A 12,022-nucleotide genomic window follows, 5' to 3' on the forward strand; every position below is an offset into this window, starting at 1 on the left:
TCAATGGACAAAATCTCTGCCTGCAACTACGCCAATCAAAGCAGGTTGACAACATGTCTTAAGTGGATTTTTTCAGGTCTCTTGAAGACAATCAAATCCTTGGATCCAATTTCATCCTTACATGAACACTAGAAGGTAAACTTCTTTTGTTTTGTCTACACAAACAGTGCCATTGTAATAGCGTTAGCATGTGAACGTCTGGCCAGCTTTCCTCCTGAAATATCATGTTCAGCATCGCAGAAAAGAGAAGACATAGATTTAATCCCTTCAGACAGCTAACAGATATTATTATTATTATTATTATTATTATTATTATTATTATTATTATTTATTAAGTCTGTGTGCCACCCTTCATCCAAAGATCTCAGAGCAGTTCACAACATAAAAATACAGAATAAAAACATAATAAAAACAAGAACAAGAACAAAACGAACAATAATGCCCCACTTCCCACAAACACATTTAAGAGGGCATAGACCAGGGATCCCCAAACTAAGGCCCGTGGGCAGGATAAGGCCTGAGGGACTCATTTATCTGGCCCATGGCGCCCCCTGCCACCGCTGCCTGCTCTTACTGGTGCTGTGCGGCTGCCCACTTCCGGGCCAGATGAGCACCAGAAATAGCTTGTGAGCATGCACAAGCGTTATTTGCACATGTACAAGCATTATTTCTTACGCACTTCCGGGTCGGAGGAGGCCCCTGCACATGCGCACAAGCTAATTCCAGTACTCCTCCGACCCGGAAGTGCGCCAGAAATAGTGTGTGCGCACGCATATGGGTATGCGCTCCCCCGCCCTCCAGCCCGCCACGCAATCGGCACTGGAGACACCAACCTGAGGCGCATTAATTTTGCTGACCCCTGACATAGACTGTTAATCAGCCCAAGGCCTGAAGAGGAACGTTTTTGCCCGGCGCCTATAATAATGAAGGTGCCAGATGAACCTCCCTGGGAAGAGCATTCCACAAACTGGGAGCCATCACAGCATTTTGACACATGTTTTGGATCTTTCAGAACTCGCAGATACTTAACCTACCCAAAAATAAAAATTATCCTTATTTATATTCTCAGTCACAGCTCAGTTTGCTGTTATTAGGAGTGATGCTAAAGTAGCTAACATGAGCAAGTAAATCAGGGGGTCAGCAAACTTTTTCAGCAGGGGGCCGGTCCACTGTACCTCAGACCTTGTGGGGGGTCAGACTATATTGTTTTGGGGGAAATGAACGAATTCCTATGCCCCACAAATAACCCAGAGATGCATTTTAAATAAAAGGGCACATTCTACTCATGTAAAAACACACTGATTCGCGGACTGTCTGCGGGCCGGGTTTAGAAGGCAATTGGGCCAGATCCAGCCCCCAGGCCTTAGTTTGCCTACCCATGAAGTAGATTCACTTAAAAGCTCTATGGCATGACCCTGTCTATCATGGGCAGGGAACATCCCTATGTGGAGGACCAATAAGTGGGCAAAGAGGTAAACAGCAGCCTGCACACGAAAGCAGTAGGAGGAGCTATTGGAGGTTCATGTGACCTCCTCCCTTCTCCCTCTTCCCTCCCATGATCACTACCAATATCTCCCTTCTTCTTCACTTGGTATATAGCAGGCACGTCCAAAACAAAAGAGACAGCAATCTACTCACAGTATTAAAATACTGGCAGTGATCTACCCATTGTCATTGCCAGGCAAAGTTGTTGAGCGTTTTTGGGGTGAGGTAAAGTTGTTTTTAGGAAAGCCAAACTTGCTGAGGTGGTTTTTTGGGGGGGACGATTGCTCATGGTCACGCGATCAACCGCAATCTATCATGGACACCACACGATCGACCGGTAGATCGCGATTGACCTGTTGGACATGCCTGGTATAAAGTAATGCAGTCTATTCTTCTGTTCATACAAAGCAAAGATAATTTTATTATTGATACCCCACTCCAGAGTGGCTAGGGAAACCCAGCCAAATGGCAGGATATTATTGTTGTTGCTGCTGCTGTTAGTGGATAAGCTTGTTGGAAATTGCATTTCATTTCATAAACGTTTTTGCACATTGATCAAACCTCTGATTTCAAAGTATGCAGGTATGGCCCACATAGTGTAGCCATCATGAGCTGAAACAGTGTGTCATAACAAATGTGAAGTGCATGTTGGAGCCATAAGGACCTACGTTCAAATCCCTGTTTAGTCATAACTCCCTCCCTCTCCCCCAGCCAAAGGTGTCTCACAAGGTTGTTGTGAGAATAACATGGGGGAAGAAATGTTCACTACTGATCTGCTTAGCAAAGGGGCAGAATGCAAGCGTGACAAATAAACAACTGAACGAACAATTATAATGTCTGCATAACAACCATTTAGTTTGCAAAAATACGTGTGGATGGGTTTGTGTACTGTAACTTATCCACCAGCTACCATCCGAGAGGCCTCATCACTGGGGTGTATTTTGTGTATGTTGCTGTGAGACAGAAATTGCAAGGCTACATCTTTGTACAATGATTACAGTAACAGTTGAATAAACATGCAACCCAATACTTCACATCTGGCATTTCATCTCTTCCAATGCTACTTCTGGATTCAGATATACTTGTCCTTAATGCTGTGCAAACTTTATGACTTACATTTTTATAGCAGTAGTAATGAAAATGGAACTTCTTGAAGTTAAAACGAACAAGGGGGGGGGAATCCTATACACTTAGCGGTGAATCAGACAATTATGACAACTTAAAACATTTTGTTTCTCCTATTTCAAAAAAGTGACATCTACAAAACATTTCAGCAATCATTCTACATATGAATGAAGCTTTTAAAATAACACTGCCTCATACCAGGGATGTAAAATTTGACTCCTCCAAGAGTAGCATTTTAACCTGAGGCATGGAAATATATCATTGATGCCAGTAATCAGGTACAATACAAACTCAGATTACCGCTAATTTGGGAATGCATTTTTCCCCCTTTAAGTGTCTGTTCATTTTCAGTCAGCACCTCTCTGTAGCAGATCTTCAAATTAAAACACACAGAGACCCTACTGGTGCACCTTGAGCGTTCAAAGTATTTGAATGTTACACTCTTCCGAAGGGTAAACTGAGGCCAATTAGAACTTCATTGGCAGAGCAGTAAATTCATGACAAACTTGCCTCACCACCAGAGAATCATCATTACCCAAACTCTAGGTGTTGTCTTAGAACACGTCTCACACCTGTGCCAGTCTAATCCTCCATTAACCTTTCTTTCTCTCCCCACTCCTTCAATTTATGTTTTCCATATAAAGCCCAAAGCAACCGTAACCCATAATTCCTTGACAAATGCAGGTTACAAATCAAAATAGTGCTCAGAGAAAATTAGTGCCTTTTCTGGATATAGTCCTTCTAAAGGAGAGACGCATACAGGCAAGTATCCTGAAAATAAAGGGCATAGGGATCACCAGAAAAACTAACAAAAAAGGCCAACACTTTGAGCTAACCACAAATACAGATCAGCCAACTAACTTTCAATCAAAAGGCCACGACTACTGGATTTAATGAATGAGAATAATACCAGAGTCAAGATTTACAATCAAAGGAAACATTCTGTATTTTTAAATGTATCTGTCATGGTACAAATATCAACAGAAGTAGCCACCACACAACAAAAATTTCACAAAGGAAATGTTGACTGCTTGACTTAAGAGTTGCTTTTCTTTTCAAGAGATTGATTTTATTATTTAACAACATATGAATTGCTAATGATTCAGAGTCAATTAGCCCTGGGTGGCACACCTACAACTCACAGGGTAGGATAAAAGTCTGAAACAGTCAGAACACTTTAGCCCTGAGTCTCCAGAGGTGAAACTTTTGGAAGGAGCAAAACATTTGATGGACTAAAAAGCATCCATTAGATTTAAGAGGATCTACAGCAACCTCTTAATTAGTTGGGTCGCATTTTCTCCACTTCTTCTCCCTACCTCTACCATCAAAAAATAGCTACTGCCATCCCACTTTCTTTGCTCTGATGGTTATCACTTTAAAGACAATTTCAACCAGAAAATAAACTGGTACTAACTTTGAACTTCTGCCTTGAATGGTTCATGGGTGGCTGTCAAATTACCGTATACTCCAAACTCTGTCAAAGCTTTGAAATACAGCAATATCTCTGCTATAAATAAGCTTAGAATGCCACCAGAAGGTATTCTTTTATTATTATTATTATTCCACACGGTATCTAAAAACACTTACAGTGTTTTGATTTCAAAATCCTTGGAGAACAATTATGCTATTAGGGCCATAAGACTCTATTATAAAGTCCTCAAAAACATAGCATGGTTTCAATAAATCCTCAAACACTACAAAGCAGTTGCTCAGCTTGAAGAATGAAAACATGAGTTCATCCAATGAGAAAGAGTCAGGATATAAATTCTGCTAACGCAGTCATCTGCATTTCCCCAGAGTACTTCTCTTTTTTTCCAGAATTATGGCAGTACCTTAAATCAAAGCTCAGCTACAATCTCAACACTGAATTGCCACAATATAAAAATACCAACTGAATTTTAATGTGTGTTTTTTTAAAAAAAATCTAAACTGTGTATAGCAGTTCTGTAATAGCAATTAAATAAAAATGCATGTTTGATATATTCGCTAAATTGCTGACCGGCCCTTTTGCAAGTATGCTGTGGGAGTCCAATGAATCATAGAATTGTAGAGTGGAAGGGACCTTGAGGGTCATCTAGTCCAGCCCCCCGAAATTTCAACTAAAGCATCCTTGACAGATGGCCATCCAACTTCTGCTTAAAAACCTCCAAGGAAGGAGAGTCTACCACCTTCTGAAAGAGTCCGCTCCACAGCTCTTACTATCAGAAGTTCTTCCTGATGTTTAGTTGGAATCTCCTTCCTTGTCACTTGAATCCATTATTTCAAGGTCCTACTCCCTTGGGCGTAAGAGAAGACAAGCTTGCTCCATCTTCCATGTGATAGCCATTTAGATGTTTGAATACGGCTACCACATCTCCTCTCAATCTCCTCTAAACATACTCAAATCTCTTCCACCTTAGCCCCTATGCTCTTTAACATCTACCTTAAGGCACTGGGGACTGTCATTCTGAGGATTGAGGGCACAATGTCACCAATATGCAGGTGCCACCAAGTTTCTCCTCTTTTCATACCATCTGAATCATGTGAAGATGTACAAGTTTTGGACCAGTGTCTGGGGCTAGTAGTGGGCTGGATGAAGGTTAATATACTGAAGCTGAAATCCAGCCAGATGCAGGCATTGTTGGTGGATGTTTCTTATGCTTGGGATTTGAGGTTGCACTTTCTCTTAAAGAACAGGTTCATTGCTTGTGGGTACTCCCTTATTGTACACTGTCACAGGAAAACCAGGTGGCGTCAGCAGTAAGGAACGCCGATAACTTAAATGCACTCTGTGTGGCCACCTATGAAGTTGGTCTGAAAACTGCAGATATAATGCAGAACACCGCCTCCAGGAGTGGTGAGCATTGCTTTCAATTGGGATCCTGTAGCACCACTCCTGTGGATGCCAATATGCTAAAAGGCCTTATGAACTGCTGGGGAGACCTTCTTGCATTCCAGCTGCTAAGTGTAGCGCAAGGGTCAGTGGCATGGGGAAGTGGAACTCTTCTGTAGAACTGAGGTACAACTAGCTCCCTCCTTATCAAGTCTTAGGGAGGGTGTGAAGACACACCTTTTTAAATCGGGCCTAGGGCTTTCTGTGATTTTCAGACCAACTTCATAGGTGAAGGGCGTTCAAGTTATCAGCATTCCTCACCACTGATGCCACTTGATTTTCTGTAACAATAAAACAATGTACAATCAGGGAGTGCACATAATAAGGGAACCTGTTTTACAAAAATGTGTTATTTCATCATGCCTACATTGATAGTGCTGATTTGCTGTGTTGTGTTATGGTTGAAATTGTGAGCCACCTTGAAAGGACATTGAAAGCAGCATAAATATTAAATAAATATAAATAAATATATATTTTAAATAAAATATAATAATGAATTCACCACTATATTTACAGTACCCTCAATGGCTCCCCCACCCAGATCTTTTTCTCAAGTTTTACAATTATTTTGGATTTGCTATTGGACAAATCTTACCTGGTTCAAGTTCTAGTGGAAACTGCTCTCTTGTCAGGCAACTACAGAAAAATAATGCTACTGGGGGCGGTATTGGTTTGTTTTGCTTTCATTCTTGTCTCTATTATGTATTTTATGTTTTCGTCTCGTATTTTTAGGCTGTGAACCTGAGATCTTTGGATGAAGAGCAGTATACAAATTTAATGAATAATGATAATACGAACAGATCCAAATGCAGCACATGAAAAATACCTGTTTCAAAAATTAATTTATAATACAGTTAGTTCCATGAGGGGGGAAAGGAATTTCAGGTACCAGGCTATAACATCCTAATCATATGAAGCCTCCTTTGTAGAAAACCTCTTGGTATTCTTCTTCAGGGAATGTAACCACCACATAAAACAAATTTCTCCTCATTTTGTGATAAGAAACTACCATCACCACATGGATCACTAAAACATAACAAAAATGACGGAAGTATACCAGTGTCGGGAGGGGAAGCCAACGGAAGAAGGAAGACTGTGGTGTCTGATACAAATTGAAAGAAGGGGAGGGGGGAATCCAGCAGCCGGAGGAAGGAGGCCTCGAAAGTTTCTGCCAACAGCAGCTGAGATGCTTCATCAGAAGCCTATTTTTCCAGACATTATGTTTCATTTGGCTTCAAGGGTCACATGACAGCTGCAAACTAACGCCTTAAGGTCTGTTTCTCCCTCTCTGTGACACTGACAGGCTGTGAGAGACTCCAACACCACAGAAAGAATTTTTTCCCTTGTTTCCATTACATCATCCAACCAGTACTGGGGGGGGGGAGAGGGAGGGGGTACACAGCTGGTGGCAGCTGCAATACCATCTGCTTTCCACTTACAGTGCATGCTAGTTTGCTCTGCAGATTCCTACTGATCCTTTCTGGGGAAGAGCCTGCGTTTCAAGACAAAACACCCCATTGTGCGAAACATATTTGCAATTGTGGAGGAATAAGTTGCTCTCTAATGCTCACAGAAAGATTCATCAGGTAAGGATTCCGCATCGCTTGGAAAGCCCAGCTGCACAAAAGACAGAAATCGCTAAACACTCAGTGATTAGGGGAGAATAAAGAGCACAGCAACAACCTGCCATCTGCTTTCCACAATGCGAGAAGCCAGAACGGGGCGGGGGGGGGGACTCTGCAGTCAGCAATATTTTCTGAAAGGGAAGGGACTGAAAGAAAGGGAAAAGAAGCTTAAGTCTCCAAAGTCAAGAGATTAGCTGGAGCAACTCGGAAAGAACAAAAAGTAAAAACAACTTATCCCCTAGCTGGGATAAACATCAAATATATGTACGAAATACTGTCAGCACAACTGATAATCTATGGCAGCCCAACTTGGAAGAAAAGACTCTATGGTGCCTTAACTGAAACGATGGTGGAAGTTAGTGAACTTACAATAAACTGTATACAATAAAAGTGCTTTATCTACCCTTGAGCTCTTACAAATACATTGCCAAATACAAGTTCAAGTCGGATTACATTTTTTAATGTGATGTATATATTTTCAATATAAACAAGGATACCACTTTATGAATTAATATTTCATGTTTCTTTTAAACACACAAAACTATCTGAAAGTATTTAAAGCTTTTGATGAAACCTTCAAGATTAATATAAAGAAGCAATTTATCAGTTCTAAAAATCCTGTAATAGACACTTCCATAGAATTCTCAGCTCCATCAGGAAAAAGGAGAAAAAGCAAAACGATGCACACAAGTTTGATCTAATGCACATTATGTGGTATTTATAGTTTCTTTACAGCTCTGAATGGGCTTAGATTTCGCCACGCTTTTACAACAGATCAAACTACCACAACAGGAGTTTCTTCTCCTTTTCAAAATTATTGGTCAGTGCGGTCATTCTCCCTTCTGTTACGTCCTGATATAAAGCAGCAACGAAATGCCTCTAATTTCATTAGCTCGCCCAATAATGATGGCTAACACTTGCTTATTTCTTAAGAAGGTGGCCCTTTAATCTGTACACATGAACAACTTTACATAATATTTATTGAATTGTTTTCAAAATGGCTGGATCTGTATGACTTACCATACATTTTGCCTTCATCAGACAATATGATTTTCCTCCTCCCACAAGGGGGATATATAGCTAGTGCCTCCTGAAAGCTCTGCTCAATATCTGGGCTCCAGACACCTTCTGCATCATTGTCAATTGGTTTATCTGCAGAATCACTCATTCTTTCAATGTCCTCGGCAGGGCTCTCGCTGCCGCTCCAGCTGCTGGGCTCAATGGTGATGGCTGGGTTCTCCAAGCCTTAGCCTGGAAGCTTTAAGAGAATAAATCTAAAAAGGGGGAAACAGCAAAGACAAGAGTTTTAGGTTAATTTTCCTTGACTAGTTTTAGTAACCAGTACAACAGAACCACAAAATGTTATTACAGAATTTAAAGACTGAGAACTAATGGAAAATAAGCCCCAAGTTCTATTACTCTGTGGAACCAGACTGAAATTGGCCAGTTTACCTTTGTCTGTATCTAACAAATAAATGGGTTAGAATATTTCATGGTGTATCTAATCTCACAGCAAGTGTAATATATTTATTACAAGACTGGAAGTTTGGAACAAATATGTTGGTTCCACTGACTTCATCCGAACAATAACTATAAGGGTTTCTAGAAGCTAAAGACTACATCTAAGGAAACTGTTCTATTTAAAAATGGCCATTATGCTATTTTAATTCACCTCAGGAGTTCTGGCACAGATGGAAAATCAGCACACTTCCCTTACTTGACCTATATGAATGGCACACTTCGTGCCCGAAGAAGAAAAGGTGGCCAAGAGTTTAAAAATAAATGACACCTAAAGGAAAGGGTAACCAGGCCAGATTTTACACCTGTTTCAGAAAAGTGTTGGATATAGAACAAAGTTTTTTTGGGGGGGGTTTAAAATCTCACTTCCAGATGTGGAATCAAGGTAATAAGAAATAATCTAATATGACAGCACCTGCTAACTCCATTCCACTCACAGATAACATCAATGTTTCTCTTATATTTGTGGGAGATGTACTGCTGATATGAAGGTGTGCTCTAGGCAAAAGACTGTGGTATCAGGCTGAGTTTTTCACAGTGGTAAGCCCACTAAGGATGGTGAAGAAAGCATCAGGAATTAATTTGCCTCAACCTGTCAAAGCATAGCTGAATATCATTAAGGACAAAATGTACACTAGTGGACAAAGACTGGGTTAAAAGAAAAACCAACCTCCCAAAAACATTTGCTTCAATTTAAGCTTCCTTGAAAAATAATAATAATCCAGATGTCAGTACTAAGAGGTTTCTTCTTTTTTCAAAATAATAGGTAAATTAAAGAAAAATATGAGAGAATGAAAGTTCTGATTGAAGAAATGAATTTCTTTTAGAATCTTTGTATTCTATGAACTCAAGAGACTCATCAGGCATAAGGACCATAAGCAAAAATCAGATATTGAAATATTTGTTTCCAGGATTGTACTTTCTCAGATGGATATTATACAAAGGAGGTGAGAACTTACTATATTAGTATGGAACAAGCTGTTAGGGTTCTTTGAGCCACTGCATCTACACAAGACACAGGGATCACACGTACAAACACCCCTGCACAGATGAACTGTATACATAGGCGCCGACTCCATGGGGCCTGAGGGGGCCCGAGCCCCCTCAAAAATTCGTTTGGGGGGGCTCCGCCCCCCCCAATAATTTAAGAAAATTATTACCGTAAATTTCGCTCTATAACACGCAGATTTTTTCTCCTAAAAAGTAAGGGGAAATGTCTGTGCGTGTTATTGAGCGAATGTGTGGTCCCTGGAGCCGGAGCGCAGGGGCAAAAATCAGGCAAAAATAAGATCGGGCGGTCGGGCGGAGGGAAGGCAGAAGCTGCTGCTTTCCTGCATTCTGCCTCAGGGTCTTACTGCCCACCCGCTTCTGTTGCTGCGTTTGCTCAAACTCAACAAAGAGCAGGGAATCCCCTGCCCTCCTGGCAAGCAGAGGGTTAAGGAAAGGATCGAGTCCTTCCTTCTAATTCTTTCCTAGTCACACTGCGTGCAGGCTCCAGCCCACCACCACCTCCTCTCCGTGCTCTAGGGACTCGCAGGTGGGAGAGAGAGAGAGAGGGCTGGCTTGGGGGGGGGACACTTTTGCCTTCCTTTCCTCCCCCCCCACCCCGTTAAACTCCTCCCCTGCATTCTTAGCCAGCTGCTTCTCCGCACACCCCTCTTGTGCTTCTTGTCCCTTCTGTGTTTTTCCTTCCCTCCCCATTTAAAACGTGGTGACAAAGCACGGATCCACATGGATCCTCAGGATTTTTGCATTGGGTCACCCCAAATTCACCATCAGATCACATAGCATGTCCATGGCTACATCTTGCACCAAAAAAACACGCACCCACTGTTGCCTGGGGCCACAATGGTGCAAAAACGTGGTTACAAAGCACGGATCCACATGGATCCTCAGGATCTTTGCATTGGGTCACCCCAAATTCACCATCAGATCACATAGCATGTCCATGGCTACATCTTGCACCAAAAAAATCACGCACCCACTGTTGCCTAGGGTCACAGTGGTGCAAAAACGTGGTTACAAAGCATGGATCCACATGGATCCTCAGGATTTTTGCATTGGGCTACTCCAAACTCACTGTCAGATATTAAAAATCTTTATAAAATAGAGAATTAAATACATACAGAATGTTCAGTTTAGAAATATTAGTACTAGTTTAGTACTGTATTTCTATATTACTATAGTACTGTATTAGTTATTTTCAAATACTTAAATATTTTTAGGGTGTAAGACCCAATTAAAGCCCGTTATTTACATACTGTATTACAGTATTTACATACAGTATTAGGCATACTGTATTAACTTTATTAACTGTATTAAGGCATTAACTTTGAGATATTATTTTTATTTAATGAACCCTCAGCCTTATTCAAAGTAAGCTTAAATTAGCTATTTCACTTATTAATCAAAGTGCTATTACTGTGCGACAGCAATATTTTATGTTTTATTCTTTTAATGATAGTTTAGGATTTATTTAAATATCATTTCAGTCTTTTCAGAGCTATATATTCACTGCTCTGTAATAGTCTATAAGCATAATTGTTACTGTAAATTAAATTAGCTTTTTACGAAAATACTGTGCGTGTTTATGTTTTGTTTCTTTTTTCAAAGCCAAAAAGTGTTTCAGGCTTGTCGAGTTTCCCGGAGTGTGGAGTTATAGAGAGTCGAGTTTTCGGGGTTCTAATGTTGATCATATGACTCTAAAATACTTTTAAAAAACTTTAAAACTCACTAATTTTCATCTAAAATTTAGAAAACTTCCCGGGGCAGGACCCCGGTATGGGCCCCCCCAATATTTTTTATAAGTCGGCGCCCCTGACTGTATACTTCTGGGCCGCCACATGGAAATCCATTCTCATGAACTTTTAACAAATTCCACATAGAAATTCCACTTGTCTGTGAATACTGACTGAATACTGTTTAAAATTGTTTTCAGCTGTTTTTAATTTTTGTATGGGTTTTGTTGTTGTTTGTTTTTATTGAAGGAATTCTGAGGCCTAAGCCTTGTACTGTGCTAGCTTGAGTATGAAGAAACTCTTTGGGAAAGCAGAATTTTGAAACTACACATACTAGCAAACTTTCTAGGTTCAAATTTTTTTATGGAAAAAAGGGTATCTAAAATATTTACTTTTACTTGACCATCCGAATACAAATCCCAAGCGCACACACAGGGATATTGATATACCGAACACTGACGTGTGTACACACACAGGCATGCATGTGTAAGTGCTGCACTCAAGTAAACTTGAGCAAACACCACACTCAAACATACATCTAGCTGGATGGCTTCACTGGTTATGGACAAGATCTGCTTTGAACTGGTAGCAGACTGCTGAAAGTTTTAAAAACTGATATAAATCTGTCAAATATCTCACTGTTCAATATCAGCATTTCC

At 40.6% G+C, this 12,022-nt stretch overlaps 1 protein-coding gene across 8 annotated transcripts in view; it reads right to left on the reverse strand.

Annotated features, from left to right (window-relative positions):
- TEAD1 (TEA domain transcription factor 1) overlaps window positions 1-12,022 on the reverse strand; it is a 177,264-nt gene that overhangs the window by 98,255 nt on the left and 66,987 nt on the right. For all 8 annotated transcript variants that reach the window (XM_079966636.1, XM_079966635.1, XM_079966642.1 and 5 more), the window contains one exon: window positions 8,128-8,381. In XM_079966636.1, the coding sequence (XP_079822762.1) occupies window positions 8,128-8,275 (148 nt within the window). In that variant the 5' untranslated portion in view covers window positions 8,276-8,381. The remainder of the gene's footprint in view (window positions 1-8,127; window positions 8,382-12,022) is intronic.

Source organism: Podarcis cretensis, assembly GCF_951804945.1.
Source record: "Podarcis cretensis genome assembly, chromosome: 1".
Taxonomy (NCBI): Eukaryota; Metazoa; Chordata; class Lepidosauria; order Squamata; family Lacertidae; genus Podarcis; species Podarcis cretensis.